This window comes from Mobula hypostoma, chromosome 4 (genome assembly GCF_963921235.1).
Source record: "Mobula hypostoma chromosome 4, sMobHyp1.1, whole genome shotgun sequence".
Classification (NCBI taxonomy): domain Eukaryota; kingdom Metazoa; phylum Chordata; class Chondrichthyes; order Myliobatiformes; family Myliobatidae; genus Mobula; species Mobula hypostoma.
In genome coordinates this window covers 70682958-70702377 of record NC_086100.1, presented here as the reverse complement: position 1 = coordinate 70702377, position 19420 = coordinate 70682958, and the positions used below count along the sequence as shown (strand labels likewise).

The following is a 19420-nucleotide window of genomic DNA, read 5'->3' as shown; positions in this document are numbered from 1 at the left end:
GCAACGGAGGATGACAGCTGACCTGATAGAGGTGTATAAGATGATGAGAGGCATTGATTGTGTGGATAGTCAGAGGCTTTTTCCCAGGGCTGAGATGGTTTACACAAGGGGGCATAGTTTCAAGGTGCTTGGAAGTAAGTACAAGGGGGATGTCAGAGGTAAGTTTTTCACCCAAAGATTGATAGCTGTCTGGAACGCACTAACTGTGAAGGTGGTAGAGGTGGATGCAATAGGATCTGTTAAGAGACTCTTAGATAGGTATGTGGAGCTTAGAAAAATAGAGGGCTATGAGGTAGAGAAATCCTAGACAGCTTCTAGAAGGGCCTGTAATGTGCTGTAGATTTTCTATGTTTCCACGTTTCTATGAGACAGACACATAAGTAACATTCTTCATTAGTCAGGGCATGAAGGGATACGGGGAGAAGGCAGGAGATTGGAGCTGGATCGGCCATGATGAAACGGCAGACAGACTCAATAGGCCAAATGGCCTAATTCCGTTCCTATATCTTGTCTTATGGTCTTATTTTAAAACCATTTTGGTAAATACATGGATGGGAGAGGACAATGACAGAATTACGGACAGATAAGAGGAGCACCTTGGACAATACAGTCATCATGACCAATAGGACTGCTCTCATGTTGTACGACTCCGACATTGGGATGGGCTGTCTAGTGAGTAATAGACTATTATAAATTACCTTGTCTAAGTGTGTGCAAACAAAATCAACCAGGAACTGAAGCGCTTGAGGGGGTAAATGTAATTGCTGTTTTAGAGGAATAAAGGGAATGAATGGGACAGATAGGGTTGCTTGCTGGGGCTGACGTGGACTTCTGTCTCTTCCAAATAAGGTGGAACCTGGTGCTTGTTCAAGCTTTTGACCTCCAACCACACTACATTGACTCATTCTAAAGCTCCTTGACTGGAACTGTCATTGCCATGTTCGTGAATATTTGAAATTCTAAAGAAAGAAAAGTTTCCCTCTTACCCCCGCCACACGCCATTTCAGAGAGAAAAAACTGGGCTGAGATACGGTAGCGTCTCCTAATGTAGCTGGTATGCATGTCACCGAGGAAGTGTCAGATAAACACGCAGCGAGAATCAAGACCGTGTGAATGCATGCTGGCGGAAGGAACCCTACGATTACTGCTTCTGATTACATCGAATGTGAAAGTAACAGAAAAGAACAGCGTTTAGCACCGATTTTTTTGTCCGGTTACTCACCGAACAACATGTGCAATTCGAGCAACACAACGGAGTTTGAAGTTGTGAGGACATTCCGGTACGTGGTGCATATCCCGACGTTCATCTTGGGACTGGTTGTCAATTCAGCTGCACTCGGGATGATATGCTTCAGGTTGAAGAATTGGACAGAGACTGTGATCTACATGACCAATCTGATATTTTCTGACATCCTGTTGCTTTTCTCTCTGCCTTTCAAAATGTACGCCTACAAGAAAAAAAACACCTGGCACCTCGGTGCACGCTTCTGTCAGTTTGTGGAATCCCTCTACTTTGTCAACACCTACGGGACCATCCTATTAATCATGCTGATATCTCTGGATCGTTACATTGCGATCAAGCACCCCTTTAAGGTGAGAACCCTCAGATCTCCAAAGAAAGCAGCTATTGCCTGCACTGTTCTGTGGCTCGGTGTCTGGTCTGCAAGTATTCCGAATTACTTGCAAAAGACTTCAGAGGAAGATAAAACTTGTTTCTCGGATTTTTCTACATTTTGGGAAAAACGTGCAATTCCTCTGAGTATGCTCGCTATATTTGTCAGTTCTGCAGCTGTTGTGATTTTCTGCAGTGTTCATATTAGAAGAACATTGCAGAGTGCAGATGAAGTGAGAGATGACCTTGACACTAAGGTGTCCAGGAAAATAATCTCTTCCAATCTGGTTATCTTCCTTGTGTGCTTCACTCCGTATCATGTAGCCTTGTTTCTGTACTTCTTGGCAAAAAATTGTTACATTGCGGAGGATTACCAGGTACCTTTGCGCGTATTTCTCCAGATCAGTCAGTGTTTGGCGACAACAAACTGTTTCCTGGATGCTATGTATTACTTTTTAATGATCAGAGAGTTCTGGAAGTCGAAAAGGAAGAGAACAGAGGAAACACTTTCGACCAAATCTAGTTAACCCGAAAAATTCAATCTGATGTCTTTACCTTGGGTACATAAAAATAACTTATTGATTGCCTACTTACATTGGTTACGTGAAAAAATAAATCATAGTGAACGATGCTTAATTTATTTGATTGATTTTGAAGTATATTAACTCTTTGGTATTATGTCAACGGGACAGTGGCTGAAACCCCGGGGGGGGGGGGATAGTATAATTAATATTAATGATATTAGTCGAAAACCAGCTCGTTAATTTTTATGTTGCTACTTAATGCACATAAACTGGATGAGTGGCCAATGATTTTACAGAAATAATTGAAAATGGTTAGTTATGCATGGGGGTGAACCTCTTTGTTTGTCTTTATGATGTTTTAAATGATTATAAAAATGAACATGTTGCTTTGTTTTAAGTGCAGTCAACGACTACCAATCATTTAAAAAGGTCTCAGAAAGCTGCTGGTATATTTAATATAAACTCAAAAGGGTTAGCATGCAAACATTTCATGGGCCTCAATTTAGCAATATTGAAATAAATCGAGAGCATTGAAGGTTATCAACTTTAACAAGAACAGGAAATCAAACTGACGCGATATTAGAAATTGCAATTTATTTCAAAAGAGCCTGAAACGTGAAATTAGAGGAATGCTCTTGGATTTTCTTGTCATCTGGAGGGACCTTACCCGACTATTGTATAAATTGTGAACTTGTACCAAATAGTTTCTTGTGAACCTAGATAATGTTAATTATAAATTGCTTTCATATGTACGATATGTGGCTGGTTGTCTGGTGTGACAAGCTATGATGACGATATGTACTATTCATCGTATACTGCCGAAATACAGTATAAACAAGAGAAAATATGCAGGTGCTGGAAATCTAAGCAAAACACACACAAAATGCTGGAGGAACTCAGCAGGCCAGGCAGCATCTATGGGAAAAAGAACAGTCGACGTTTTGGGCCGAAACCCTTCAGCAGGACTGGAGAAACAAAGCTGAGGAGTAGATTTGTAAGGTGGGGAGGTGGGTGGAGGGAGAGAGAAACTCCAGGTGATAGGTGAAACTTGGAATTGGGGGGAATGAAGCAAAGAGCTAGGAAGTTGATTGGTGAAAGAGACAGAAAGCCATGGAAGAAAGAAAAAGCGGGGAGTGGGGGGATCACTGGGGGAGTTGATGGGTGAGCAAGGAGAGACGGCCAAGGGGATGGGAAATGGTGAAGGGGGGAAGCATTACTGGAAGTTTGAGAAATCGATGTTCATGCCTTGAAATTGGAGGCTACCCAAACGTGATATAAGGTGTTGTTCCTCCAACCTAAGTGTGGCCTTATCCCAACAGTGAAGGAGGCCATGGATGAACATCACGGAATAGGACTGGGAAGTGGAATTAATATAGATGGCCACTGGGAGATCCCACTTGTTCTGGTGGATTTAGCGTAGATGCTTGGCGAAGCGGTCTCCCAATCTACTTCGGGCCTCACCGATATACAAGTGGCCACACTGAGAGCACCGAACACAGTATATAAACCCAATAGACTCAAAGGTGAAGTGTTGCCTCACCTGGAAGGACTGTTTGGGGTCCTGAATGGCGGTAAGGGAGGAGGTATAGGGATGCTGTCTATCTGTCTTTACTGAAGCCGGTCCTGAAGGGCTTTTTCCCAGTGCCGGAATGGCTAACACGAGGGGGCGCAGTTTTAAGATGCTTGGAAGTAGGTACAAGGGGGATGTCAGAGGTAAGTTTTTCACACAGAGAGTGGTGGGTGCATGGAATGCACTACCAGCAAAGGTGGTAGAAGTGGATACAATAGGGTCTTTTAAGAGACTCTTAGATAGGTTCATGGAGCTTAGAAAAATAGAGGGCTATGCGGTAGGGAAATTCTAGGCAGTTTCTAGAGTAGGACACATAGCCAGCACAGCACTGTGGGCCTGTAATGTGCTGTAGATTTATACGTTTCTATGTTTCCAGCAGTTCATGAAATTGATTGCCGAATGTCTGTCATCCGACAGGTCCTTCCTCCCCTGCGAAACGGTACTGTACGTTTGCGTTCCTTGTGTGATCCTTGTGTGGACTGATTATAAACTCCTCGTCTCGCTGTAACTCTGAAACACTGGTTATCACCCCTCAATGGCCTGCTTCATCTTCCTAAGCAATCAGTAGATCATCCACATATTGCAAACCGGTCGACCGGTAGATCGAGTTTTTCCAAAGTCTGCGCCATGACCTTATGGGAAATGGCTGGGTTATTATGGAATCCCTAGGGAAGTCTGGTCCACGTACAGTATACTGCTGCTCACCCAGAGTGAAGGTAAATCTGTCTTGGGACTCAAGTGCCCCCAAATCCATTAGCAATATCCAGGACTGAAATAAAACTTTATGTTTTGGAGACAGGCCATCCTGGATTGTTGCAATGCTCGCCACAATGGGATGGAGTCTCGGCATGATTTTATTAAGGGTGGTATAATATATTGTTAACCGATATGATCCATTGGGATTCTTTACTGGCCATATAGGCGAGTTAATAGTTTACGCAGTCACTCTGAGTATTCCCTGGTGCAGTAGAGTAAGGGAATTTACTCTGAACAGTTGTCAGTGCGACTATACTGGCCATGTTGTGTTCGCTGTTGGTTGTATGTGTTCGCTGCTCCATATTATTTCTCCCTTTCCTGAACCTTTAAAGGCCCCTACTTCCCCTAGGATATGACCCTCATTATTTGGACATACCCAGAAATACACTGGAAGCTGCACCTCATCGATTTTGAGTATCTGCGACTCGTTTCCTTCTGTTTTCACCGTTTTCCCTCCTACACCCATAATATAAATATCTTGTCTGGTTGTTGGCAAGGGTGGGTCAATTGTCGATAGCGATGGCCCTGTGTCCACTAACATACTGTACCGCATTGTCGGCCCCCTAACAATGCCGTTGTTTACATCCGTGGGTCTCCACGGGGGGGGGGGCGCTGTCACATCTTTTTCTGCCTCAGAAGCCGTCTTCACCTTCTCGAAGATCTGATCGACAGTCACACTGGCGTTGATGAAGTGAGAGATTGCGTGTCTGCTGTGACATCCACCTGTTTCTCTTTCCTCTTTTTTTTGCCACTAACCCTATCCCTATAGGCCACAGCTGTAGCATATCAACTCCTTTACCTTCCCACGTCTATTCCAGCAGTTCCTTACCATGTGCACCAGCCCCTCCCCCTCTCCTTGCCCCCTCCCCCTCCTTGGTGTCATTAGTTTAATTCATTCAGCACAACATTGTGGATGAAGAACCTGTTCATGAGTGCACTGTTCAATGTTCTTACCATAGTTCTGTTTTCATATGGTAAATGTATGCAAATGAAGTAAAATCAGAGACACATTTCCTAAACATTGGCACAGATATTAAGAAATTGTGTTAGTGCAGAAATGGCAATGCAGCATGTAATTAAAGACTACTTTTGTGGCACAAAATGTGATCTTTATAATGCAGACAGAAGTGTTTCAAGCTCCAGTTGTTGCCAGTGAGTGTATGAGAAGGGAAAACCTTTAATCCTATGTCAAATGAAGAAAGCTTTGGAAATAGAAGGCAAATGTAATTCCAGAAGTTATTTACATGTTAATATTTCTGTTAAATTGTAAATTCACTGCTATCCAGCTGTGCCCTTAGCAGTAAATAAAGTTGAGCATGAAATTGAGTTCTTTGCCTTCATTTCAACACTATGGTGTCTTATTAGCTGGGATTTCTTTGCACAGTACACATCCATTCTGAAGGATGGTAACTTATGTGTGGTTCACTCACTGGTAGCATGAAAGTAGAAGAAGAAGTTGCCCTCCTACCTGCCCCATACAGCACTAGAAATAGCTTTAGCTCCTACACATGTTAAGATCACGTCGGGGCTGTGAAACGTGTAGCCATCTTGAATGTGGCTCACCTGTGTGGTGTTAGATAAACACGCAGAATAAATCAATAAAAATGTTGGTGTAGCCTTGGGAAAGCAAGACCCATCGGACATTACTACTTATAATACAACTGGATATGAAAGTAATGAGAAAAACAATACTTAAGTCAGGTAATATGATTGATTCTGTCTATCTGGCTGCACCCCTAACAACATGTGCACTTCGAACAACAAAACAGAACTTGAGTTTGTGAAAAGTTTCCAGTACATGGTGCACATCACTACATTCACGCTGTGATGGTCATCATTTCATCAGCGCTCTGGATAAAATGCTTCAAATGAAAGAATCAGATGGAGTCTGTGATCTACATGATAATCATAACATTTTCCGATGTGCTTCTGCCTCTCTCTCTGTCTTTCAAAATGCACAGGGAGTTCATGCTTCCATCATTTTGTGCAGTCCCTTTTGCACTGTCAACATCTACGTGACCACCCTGTTAGTCATGCTGATCTCTTTAGGTCGGTACATTGCTATCAAGCGCCCCTTTCTGGTGGAACACCCAGGATCTCCAAAGAAAGCTGGCAATTCTTGCATTGATTGTGATACATTCTGGAGTTAGACCATTAGATCATAAGATATGGGAGCAGAAGTAGGCCATTCGGCCCATCAAGTCTACTCTGCCATTCAATCATTGGCTGATCCAATTCTTTCAGTCATCCTCACTCCCCTGACTTCTCCCCATACCCTTTGATGTCCTGGCTAATCAAGAATCTAGTTCTTGTACAATTACTCTGATCGTGCTCACTGTATCTTTAATTGCTGCATTTGCTGTGTTTTTTTCTGCTGTATCTAAATTAGAAGAACATGCAGAGAAGTTGTTGTGAGTTAGAAAAAATGGACACAATCTATGAAATTAATCTCTTCCAATCATTAGCTTTCCTTCTCTGCTTTACTCCATATCATATAGCCTTATTTTTGTGCTTTTTGACGATAGTGGATTACCTGACACTGTGGGCATTTCTCCTGATTTCTGTTTGGCAAGGACAAACTATTGCCTGGATTGGATGTATTTCTATATTATCATGAAGGATTTTAAGAGGATAAAAATACATTATTTCAATCTGTATAAACTGATTTCTAAAATTTAGTGACATTTCTTGGACTAGGATCAGATGATTTTTCTGCCCTGTACTCTAAGATAATGGCCTGAAAAAATAATGGATACTGGTGATGGAAGTGAACTGATTGTAATGAGCTCTTCTGAACTGTGTGGGCATCAGAGAGCATTCAGGGAAACCAAGTTTTCTCTAGTCAAGTCAAGTCACTTTTTATTGTCATTTCGACCATAACTGCTGGTACAGTACACAGTAAAAATGAGACAACATTTTTCAGGAACATGGTGCTACATGAAATATAACAAAAACTACACTGAACTATGTAAAACAACACAAAAACTACACTAGACTACAGACCTACCCAGGACTGCATAAAGTGCACAAAACCGTGCAGGCATTACAATAAATAATAAACAAGACAATAGGCACAGTAGAGGGCAGTAGGTTGGTGTCAGTCCAGGCTCTGGGTATTGAGGAGTCCGATGGCTTGGGGGAAGAAACTGTTACATAGTCTGGTCGTGAGAGCCCGAATGTATCGGTGCCTTTTGTCTCAGCACCTGAAATGGATAATTGTTGTTTAATGAGAGTTGTCAATCATTTAGAGTTCCTTATGTTTTTCTTGAGTGACTCACTCTTTGTAATGCGGGCTCCTGGTACTTTCTGTTTAAGCTTGTTAAATTTATTTTGATTCAACAAATCAACATTCAAGACAATGGTGTAAATTTTAGAACTTGCCATTTACTGAGATGGTTCTTTGCAACAATGGTATGTCCTTGTTAATGTCAATTCAATGTTTGAAAGGACACTATCAGGAATAATTGAAATAAGCTTACATATTAACAACTGCAGTGGGTTGGACTAACCTTTTACAATACATAATTCCTGTCTGTCTGTACTGATGAATAATGCTAATGTTCCAATGTACAAGTGTCTCCTGAAACAGTAATTTGAGTTTGCAACCCTAAAGAGCCCTGCTCTAAAAGCTGATCCCGGGCTGGAGTGTGCAAGCACACAAGTAAAGTAACCCTTAATTCATTCATATGTGCCATGTCTTATGATGTGGGCGATCATTGTTTTGGCCATTGTTTTGTTCTTGGCAAATTCTTCTACGGAACTGGTTTGCTATTGCCTTCTTCTGGGAAGTGTCTTTACAAGACAGGTGACCCAGCCATTATCAATACCCTTCAGAGATTGTCGTCTGGCATCAGTAGTTGCATAACCACAATGTGATATATACCAGCTGCTCATACGACCATCCACCACCTGCTCCCATTTCTTCATGTGACCCTGATCGGGTGGTGGGCAGCTAAGGGAGATCTGCAGGCTATTGGAGGGAACATAGAACATAGAATAGTACAGCACAGCACAGGCCCTTTGGCCCACAATGTTGTGCTGACCCTCAAACCCAGCCTCCCATATAAGCCCCCACCTTAAATTCCTCCATATACCTGAATAGTAGTCTCTTAAACTTCTCTAGTGTATCTGCCTCCACCACTGACTCAGGCAGTGCATTCCACGCACCAACCACTCTCTGAGTAAAAAACCTTCCTCTAATATCCCCCTTGAACTTCCCACCCCTTACAGGATGCTCTTTATCGATTACAGCTCAGCATTCAATATAGGTGTCCCCCGCTTTTCGAACGTTCGCTTTACGAAACCTCACTGTTACGAAAGACCTACATTAGTACCCTGTTTTCGCTTCCAGAAGGTGTTTTCACTGTTACGAAAAAAATTCAGTGCGCGATAAAAAGCAGCGCGCAAAAAGAATCAGTGCGCGCCCCCTCTTGTATTGAGCAGTGGTGCCCTGGGGAAGAGGCGCTGGCTATCCACTCTATCTATTCCTCTTATTATCTTGTACACCTCTATCATGTCTCCTCTCATCCTACTTCTCTCCAAAGAGTAAAGCCCTAGCTCCCTTAATCTCTGATCATAATCCATACTTTCTAAACCAGGCAGCATCCTAGTAAATCTCCTCTGTACCCTTTGCTTTCGGGGTGCCTTTACACCTCTTTGGTGGAAACGTATCTCCACCCCGCCACCCTATACCAAGAGTAAGCTACCTTATATTTAACCTCTTGAAGAAAATTCTGACTGAAAAAATTGAACTTTCAGATAACAAATGAAAGAGATCTACTGACAGCCAGTTAGCTCTGTGATAAGAAGAGCCTGTCTATGCTGTCTCAAGTTATAAAGTGAGAGTATAGCCTTCTGTACCCTAATTGCCTTTGGTAAAATAGTGAAGAGTTAAACACTGTGAGGAAGGTCCTTCCTGGATCCTGCCCTAGGTTTCAAATTTCATGTTTTCAAGGACTCATGCTCCCAGGTCTAAGAGTTCCAGTCTATTCATCCTGGTGAAAGCATCTTGGTCTAAGTGTTCAAAGTTCTCAACATTCTCAAAGTTCTCAAGGTTCCCCATGGCACTTACAATGTTTCCAAGACTTTTTCAATATTCTCGCCATCTCAAGGTTTCCCAAGTCTGATCGCCTCTCGGAGTCCCCAGGTTTATCTGCCTCTTGAGGTCCCCAGGTCTCTCGAGTATTCCCCAGATCTTGCATTTTCAGGTCTCCCTGGGACTTCAGGTGCCAGCCATAGGGAGGGGGTACTATAATGAGCTGCTCAGGCCTGTGCCTGTGCCAGTGAGCTTTGGACTCCAATGTTTTTAGAGCAGCTGAATTTGATCATTGTTGTTTAAAGAGAGTTATCAATTGTTTAGAGTTCCTTATATTTTTCTTGAGCAACTCACTCTTTCCAATGTGGTTTCCTGGTGCTTTCTGTTTAAGCTTGTTAAGTTTATCGTGATAGGCTCAGGGATTCCATATCACTTATATTATTTAAGCAGATGCCTGATTATTGCTAATTGTGGGGTCATAGTTTAAAACAGTTTCTTCTCATGATGTCACTTGGCCGAGCCACCCATGTTATTTTGGAATTATTATGGATAAATTCTCGTCGCCGCCTCTACATCAGAGTCTGTCTTTCTTCTGCACTTGACTTCTGATATTGCCAGCGCACATCATGACACTGATGATATTGCTTGAATACAAACTGAGGCACTGCTATGCTCTCTCGCTGAAACGTGGCTTAGACCTGCTTCATCTGACTGCACCTTGCAACCTGAGGGCTTCTCAATTCACCTGGTAGCTGTCCTCTGGAAAAGCAAAAGTCAAAGGAGTCTGCCTCCTAATCACCTCCTCTTACTGCTCAGACATCATGGTCCTGACAAGTTCCTGCTCACTTGAGTTAGAATATCTAAAGATGAAGTTCCATCCATTCTACCTGCCACAGGTGTTTATTTCAGTTATGCTGACGGCAGTCTACATCCCACTTCGGGTGGGTATGAAGCCTGTACTTAATGAACTGTACTCTGATTAACAGACTTGGAATTTGATACCCTGGCACCCTCTTCATCAGTGCAGGTGACTTCAACCAGGCCAAATTCCAGACCGTGTTTCAAAACAATACCAACTGGTCTCCTGTCCCATCGGCATCCCAACACTTGACCATTGCTACCCAACCATCAAGCCCCTGCTTTCACTTCAGTAAATCAGACCACAAAGCTGTGCTCCCTGCATTCAAACAGAAGCTGAAACAGCAGAATCGAGTACAAAAAGTCATAGCTACAGGAAAGATGTAAATAAGGTTGAAAGAGTACTGAGAAATTTACAAGGATGTTGTTGGGTCTGGAGGACCTGAGTTATAAGGGAAAATTGAGTAGGTTAGGACATTATTCCTTAGAATGTAGAAGAGTGAAAGGAGATTTGATAGAGGTATACAAAATTTTGAGGAGTATAGATAGGGTAAATGCATAACAGCTTTTTCCACTGAGGTTTGGTGGGACTGCAACTAGAGGTCATGGATTAAGAGTGAAAGGTGAAAAGATTAAGGGGAATATGAAGGGAAACTTCTTCACTAAGAGAGTCTTAAGAGTGTTGAAAGAGCTGCCAGTGCAACTGGTACATGCGAGCTTGATTTCATTGTTTGAGAAGTTTGGATAAATACATGGATTGTAGGGGTATAGAAGGCTATGGTCCTGGTGCAGGTCAATGGGAGTAGGCAGCTTAAATGGTTTGTCACAAACCATATGGGCCAGATGGCCGCTGTGCTGTAGTTTTTCTATGATTCTATGGACCTTAAAGCCATATAGAACTAGTCTGAAGAAATAGATAAGCTTCTATGTGATTGCTTTCAATCAATGGACTCAACCATATTCAAAGACTCAGCAGCCAACCTAGTTGAGTATATCACCACCATCATAGACTTTATCAGCTATATAAAGGACTGTGTACCAAACAGATAAGTCCAAGACTTTCCAAACCAGAAGTCATGGATGAGCCAAGACATCCATTCCCTGCTGAAATATGGGACGTTGGAGATGCCAAGAGACAGTGCCAGTCCAAAACCAAGTACTAAACCAGTTGTCAGTTGTGGCAAGGCTTGCACGCTATCACAGGCTACAGAACTAAGTCAATCATCATTGCTATTAAAAGCACATCATTTCCTGATGAGCTTTACACATTCTACGTATGTCTTAAATAGAAGGGAAACAGAATGGCACAATCCACCTCAATAGTCTTCAATGCACCTGTACCCACAGTCAACGCTGGAGACATCAAATCAGTCTTCCAGAGAGTTTCCCATGGGAAACGTCTGGTCCAGATAATGTCCCTGCCTATATCCTTAGTGTCAGTGCTCATCAGCTGGCAGGTATATTTGCAGACAGTTTCAGCTTCTCGCTGTTTCAGTCTGAGATCCCATCTTTTTTAAGAAAACTACTAACTTCCTGATACATAAGAAAAACAAGGTATCATACCTAAATGACTCCTGCCTAGTTGGTCTGACATTCATGATCATGAAGTACTTCAAGAGGCTGGTTACAGCACCCAATAAATCCAAGAAATCTCAACCCACTGCAATCTGCCTACTGCCAAAACAGGTCTACAGTGGATGCTCAGCACTCATCCCTGGAGCATCTGGACAGTACACACCTTTGTTGGATTATAGTTTACTGGCTACATTCACACTTCCAATACTATACTTCCAAGTCTGTTCATATCCAAATTCCTGGATCTAGGAATCAATATCTCCTTTTGCAACTGGATCACTGACCAAGAGATCACAATCAGTAAGATTAGGCATCGATGCCCCAGTCACAATTATCTTCAACAATGGTCTCTCGCAATGCTGTGTCCTCAGCCCCCTACTCCCTATACACATGACAGGGTGACCAGATTCTGTTCTAACTCCAACTAGGTTTGCTGTTTGCAAATGCAGCACTGTAGTGGAAGGAATCACAAAAAACAAGTTGGATTATAGGAAAGCAATAGAGAGCCAAATGGCATGGTGTATAACAGCAACTTTCCCTCAATGTCAGCAAAATGAACGAACTGGTCATTGACTTCAGAAAGAGGGTTGTGCACATGCTCCTATCTACATCAACAGCATTGAAGTTAAGTGCAAAAAGCTTCAAGTTGCTAGGAGTGAACATTGCCAAGAATCTGTCCTGCAAGTCACATAGGCACTATGGCCAAGAAAGTGCATTGACATCTCTACTTTTTCAGGAAATTAAAGAAATTTAGCATACCCCATTTGACCCTCCCCAATTTTAATTAATGCACCATATAAAGAGTCCTATCTAGATGCATCACGGCTTGGTACAGCAACTGCTCTGCACACAAAGCTGCAGAGAGCTCTCGCTCAGCTCAGCACATCACAGGAACCAGCCACTTCTTTACTCACTCTACCTATACATCTTGCTGCTTCAGTAAAGCAGCCAGTATAATTAAAGAACCTACCTACCCTGGACATATTCTCTTATCACTGCAGCAGAAGCAATATTTATTTGCAGTTTTGGTATGAAACTAAATACTCTTCTGCTTTTGTATAGATGTACAGTGGGCAGCATTCTGACACTTTGGATCATAGCCTGCTATAGAAGCTCTAATGCACAGATTGTAAAAGGCTGCAGGGGCTGTAGACTCAACCAGATCCATCATAGGCACAGTCCTTTGCATCGTCAAGGAAATCTTCAAGATGCAGTTCCTCATGAAGGCAGTATTAATTATTAAAGACCCTCACCAGCTGGAACATGCCTCTTCTCATTACTCCAATCAAGGAGGAGATACAACAGTCTGAAGAGCCTCACTTAATTATTCATGAAAAGCTTCTTTTCTACCGTCAGATTTCTGAATGACCCATGAACCTGTAACACTACCTCATTGCTTCTTTTTCACACAGTTTATTTTATAATTTATAGCACTTTTGTCTTTGTCCTGAACTGCTGCCACAAAGCATTGCATTTCATGTCATATAACACAGTGATAATAAAATTGAAGCAACATACATCAAAGTTGCTGGTGAACGCAGCAGGCCAAGCAGCATCTGTAGGAAGAGGTGCAGTCGACGTTTCAGGCCAAGACCCTTCGCCAGGACTAACTGAAGGAAGAGTGAGTAAGGGATATTGTTATTTGTTGTTTGATAATAAAATTGATTCTGATTCTGACAAAAGCCTGAAAGCATGGGATCCTGGTCTCAAGGAAAATACTCGGGAAAATCTATCATGTAGTATTCTGCTTGGTGTAAAATTGCTCTAACTTTTGCTTGAGTTAGTTGATCCAAGAACCCAGAGAGGTGACTTTTGTGCTTCATGGAAAGTGTTAAGTTAAGAAATCATGAAGAAACTAAATATTCTTTGCACAAAGTCTCATCTTGGCTGAAACTCATAAAGCACCATTTTTCATCTGGAACCACCATTGGAGGTATTGATGGATCATATTTGGAGTTGAACCGATCTAGAAGTGCTGGGATGAGCACAGGTGGGTGGGTACCTATTTTCTAACGCTGGACTCAAATATATGGCAGGAAAGGAAGACACTGAGGGAGACAATCAAGTAATCAGGTCCACGGTCCCCACAAAATGCAGAAGGCCTCAATCGAGCAAACCACATAAAAGTTGCTGCTAGGTGCAGCAGGCCAGGCAGCATCCAGCAACTTTGATGTGTGTTGCTTGAATTTCCAACATCTGCAGATTTCCTCGTGATTGAGGCCTCAATCGAACAATGATAAGTTTGGTCTATTGTGACAGTGATGCAAGCAAAGTCTGTTCCTATAAAATTGTGTTGTAAATCAACCTCACCCCAGCAGTATAGTCTGATCTACGGACACAGAGGGGTGACTGTTTTGTGTGGATTACTTATGAACAAAGTTGCCCAAAATTTCAAAATGGCCGAAGCCCTGAAAGCCCCAGTTCTAATCTGGAACTACTGTTAGATGTACTGAGGTAGAAAGTTTGAAATGAACTGTCCTAGGAGATCTGGAATGAACACAGGTGTGGGTACCTGCTTCCTCAGTGCTGGACTGGAAATAGTGCAGAAGAGGACAGCACCTGGGGAGAGAATATGAGTAACCAGAGATCTTCTCCCTACAAATGGTAGAATATCTCACCTGAACAGTGCGAGAAATCCAGTCCATTTATGACATGGAAGCCGATCTTTGAATGTGCTTGTAACAGGCTTCTCAATGATGATGCAAGACTTTTCCCATAAGTCACACACTAGGGGGCTTACTTCATCTGTTGGAGCCTGCAATTCCAATCATTACTGAGAAGATTTCTTCTTTACAGTACAACTGCGCAATTCAGTAATGCAACAGTATTTGCTTGTGAGAATTCTAGCATTGTTTAATTAATAGAACATTGAACATTGCAGCACAGTACAGGCCCTTCAGCCCATAATACTGTGCTGCCCTTTTATCCTATACGATCAATCTAACACTTCCATCCTACATAGCCCTCCATTTTCAGGAGTTTCTTAAATGCTCCTAATGTATCTGCCTCTACCACCATCCCTGGCAGGGATTTCCATGCACTCACCACTTTCTGTGTAAAAAAAAACTGACCTCTGACATTCCCTCCCACCCCTAACATACCTTAAAATTGCATCCAATCACCTTAAATTTATACCCCCCGTGGCTGACAAAAGAAATTAGGGATAGTATCAATTCCAAAGAAGAAGCATACAAATTAGCCAGAGAAAGTGGCTCACCTGAGGACTGGGAGAAATTCAGAGTTCAGCAGAGGAGGACAAAGGGCTTAATTAGGAAGGGGAAAAAAGATTATGAGAGAAAACTGGCAGGGAACATAAAAACGGACTGTAAAAGCTTTTATAGATATGTAAAAAGGAAAAGACTGGTAAAGACAAATGTAGGTCCCCTGCAGACAGAAACAGGTGAATTGATTATGGGAAGCAAGGACATGGCAGACCAATTGAATAATTACTTTGGTTCTGTCTTCACTAAGGAGGACATAAATAATCTTCCAGAAATAGTAGGGGACAGAGGGTCCAGTGAGATGGAGGAACTGTGCGAAATACATGTTAGTAGGGAAGTGGTGTTAGGTAAATTGAAGGGATTGAAGGCAGATAAATCCCCAGGGCCAGATGGTCTGCATCCCAGAGTGCTTAAGGAAGTAGCCCAAGAAATAGTGGATGCATTAGTGATAATTTTTCAAAACTCGTTAGATTCTGGAATAGTTCCTGAGGATTGGAGGGTGGCTAATGTAACCCCACTTTTTAAAAAAGGAGGGAGAGAGAAACCGGGGAATTATAGACTGGTTAGCCTAACGTCGGTGGTGGGGAAACTGCTAGAGTCAGTTATCAAAGATGTTATAACAGCACATTTGGAAAGCGGTGAAATGATCGGACAAAGTCAGCATGGATTTGTGAAAGGAAAATCATGTCTGACGAATCTCATAGAATTTTTTGAGGATGTAACTAGTAGAGTGGATAGGGGAGAACCAGTGGATGTGGTATATTTGGATTTTCAAAAGGCTTTTGACAAGGTCCCACACAGGAGATTAGTGTGCAAACTTAAAGCACACGGTATTGGGGGTAAGGTATTGGTGTGGGTGGAGAATTGGTTAGCAGACAGGAAGCAAAGAGTGGGAATAAACGGGACCTTTTCAGAATGGCAGGCGGTGACTAGTGGGGTACCGCAAGGCTCAGTGCTGGGACCCCAGTTGTTTACAATATATATTAATGACTTGGATGAGGGAATTAAATGCAGAATCACCAAGTTTACGGATGACACGAAGCTGGGTGGCATTGTTAGCTGTGAGGAGGATGCTAAGAGGATGCAGGGTGACTTGGATAGGTTGGGTGAGTGGGCAAATTCATGGCAGATGCAATTTAATGTGGATAAATGTGAAGTTATCCACTTTGGTGGCAAAAATAGGAAAACAGATTATTATCTGAATGGTGGCCGATTAGGAAAAGGGGAGGTGCAACGAGACCTGGGTGTCATTATACACCAGTCATTGAAAGTGGGCATGCAGGTACAGCAGGCGGTGAAAAAGGCGAATGGTATGCTGGCATTTATAGCGAGAGGATTCGAGTACAGGAGCAGGGAGGTACTACTGCAGTTGTACAAGGCCTTGGTGAGACCACACCTGGAGTATTGTGTGCAGTTTTGGTCCCCTAATCTAAGGAAAGACATCCTTGCCATAGAGGGAGTACAAAGAAGGTTCACCAGATTGATTCCTGGGATGGCAGGACTTTCATATGAAGAAAGACTGGATGAACTGGGCTTGTACTCGTTGGAATTTAGAAGATTGAGGGGGGATCTGATTGAAACGTATAAAATCCTAAAAGGATTGGACAGGCTAGATGCAGGAAAATTGTTCCCGATGTTGGGGAAGTCCAGAATGAGGGGCCACAGTTTGAGGATAGAGGGGAAGCCTTTTAGGACCGAGATGAGGAAAAACTTCTTCACACAGAGAGTGGTGAATCTGTGGAATTCTCTGCCACAGGAAACAGTTGAGGCCAGTTCATTGGCTATATTTAAGAGGGAGTTAGATATGGCCCTTGTAGCTACGGGGATCAGGGGGTATGGAGGGAAGGCTGGGGTGGGGTTCTGAGTTGGATGATCAGCTATGATCATAATAAATGGCGGTGCAGGCTCGAAGGGCCGAATGGCCTACTCCTGCACCTATTTTCTATGTTTCTATGTTTCTATGTATTAACTATTTCCATCCTGGAGAAAAACCTCTGTCTATTGACTCGTTCCGTGCATCTTGTACACCTCTATCAAGTCACCTCCTTTCCCCTTGTGCTCCACAGAGAAAAGCCCTGGCTCACCCGACCTCTCCTCATAAGACATGCTCTCTGATCCAAGCATCATTCCGGTAAATCTGCTCTGCACCCTCTCTAAAGCTTCCACGTCCATCCTAGGATGAGACAATCAGAACTGAACACAGAGTGGTATAACCAGGATTTTATAGAGATGCATCATTACCTCGCAGCTCTTGAACTCAATCCCCTGACTAATAAAGACCAATACGCCATACACCTTATCAATATGATTAATTTGCATAGCAGCTTTGAGGGATCTTTAGACATGGACCCCAAGATCCTTATGATCCTCCACTCTGCTAAATATCCTACTATTCACCTTTCATTCTGCCTTCAAATTCAACCTTCCAAAGTGAATCACTTCACACTTTTTTTTTGATTGAACTCCATCTGCCTCGTCTCAGCCCAGCTCAGCAGCTTGTCAGTGTCCCGTTGTAACCCGCAACAACCTTTGCATCATCTGCAGCCTTACTAACCCACCCTTGCACTTCCTCATCCAAGTCATTTATAAAGATAACAAAGAGCAAGGGTCTCAGAACAGATCCCTGTGGAATAGCAGAGGTCTTGCTTTTCAGCTTCCTACCCAGATCCCTATATTCTCTCCTCGGGATTTGACAGCACAATAATGAACTTGTAGGCACAGCAGAAGCAAAATGTCTTGCAGAAAAGGCAATAGCAGTATCAGCCCATATCCATTAATATGGAAGCCTGAAAACAGATACCTGCTTGCTCATTGTCTTCATAATAAGGATTCCAGAAATTTAGTCCATGCTGATAAAAGGTTTCTTGACAGGTATATCCCACAGTTTCTGAGGCACCTGCATTACAGAGTAATCAATGTCGGTACCATCAAGGAACCGTGCAGACAATGGCACCCAGATGAATATATGGATGTACAAATTTTTCACATTTTAAAGGACTTGCTAAAAGTAGGGTTGGTTAGGTCAAGAATAAAGGAAAATATCTAATAGAGAACGATGAAAAGATGTGGAGAGGTCAATTCTAAAACTAATACTGAGAAAGAAAATATATGTCCCCATGAAAGACAGCAGAAACTGAAAGCATTGAGCTATAGAACTAGAATCTATCATAATTAACTAACTGGGCTGTACTGATACGCATTCTGGTCCGTTGAAGTAAATTGGCAAGGCCTTTGGCCACATGATTTTGAATATGTGTTAAATATGCAAATTGTGTAGTAGGACTGCGGAGTAGCATAAAAGATAAAGCAGAGGACAGGTTCTTCAAATATTACTTTCAGCTGACCCTGAGAATCCATTATTCAAGACAAAATGGGAAAGAATTTGAAAATTCACAAGTTTAATTATGTTTATTGTATGAATTCATTGCTTTTGGAAACAGTCCAAAATATACCTTACTCTATAAAGCACTATAATTGTAGAAAATAATTGTTGACAATGTCAGAATGAATGGACTTTCCCTGGGGGAAATAAATATCTGTCAATGTAATAACATTCGTATTTCTTCTAACATTCACCAAAACTCTTGAAGCTTTATGATGCAAATTTACCACTTGCCTATACCAAAAGCATAGCAGCTTTTTAACTCAAACTGAAAATAATATCCAAGATATTGCACCTTTCTGTACCACACCAATGGAAGAAGGGGTTCAATGGAGATATGAATAACTCAGATGTACTGTACATAGCTTCGAAGATATTTATTGTCTTGGTTCAAACCCTTAGATGTGTCCACAGCATTCAACAATTCGTAATGTTGTGTGGAATTAAATTCCTACAAAATTAGTATCTTTGATCCAAGAAGATTGGAAGGAAAGAAATCAAGGTTATCCACTCAAAAGCCAAACCGATTTCACAAAGAATCACTGTATAGGTAAGTGTATGATGTATGGGTAGGTGTGTGCGTATGAAAATTGGCACGGCAGGGAAATGGTTAACAATTAGGTATTTGTGGGTCTGTTATGTTGTTGGGAAGATTGACCCTTGATATTAGATGAGAGGAGAACAATATCTGACTCTGGTCTACCGGATAACAAGCCTGAGAGCAATCTAAAAGTGCTGATTTGTGTAAAAGTAGTTAATCACCGTGTCTCCAAAGAATGTTTTTTTACATTGTTTGGTTGTAAGGTTAATAGGATGGATTGTCCCTGAGGGGGCAAAGGCCGATTGTTACAGGTCGTGGTACTTGCAGGTATGGAGGATGTATGTTG

General features: G+C 42.2%; 1 protein-coding gene across 2 annotated transcripts in view; it reads left to right on the top strand.

Annotated features, from left to right (window-relative positions):
* The first annotated feature begins 907 nt into the window (after positions 1 to 907).
* Positions 908 to 19420, top strand: part of LOC134345377 (uncharacterized) — a 47520-nt gene continuing 29007 nt past the window's right edge. For both annotated transcript variants that reach the window (XM_063045933.1, XM_063045932.1), the window contains exon 1: positions 908 to 1593. In XM_063045933.1, coding sequence (XP_062902003.1) covers positions 1114 to 1593 — 480 coding nt within the window. In that variant the 5' untranslated portion in view covers positions 908 to 1113. The remainder of the gene's footprint in view (positions 1594 to 19420) is intronic.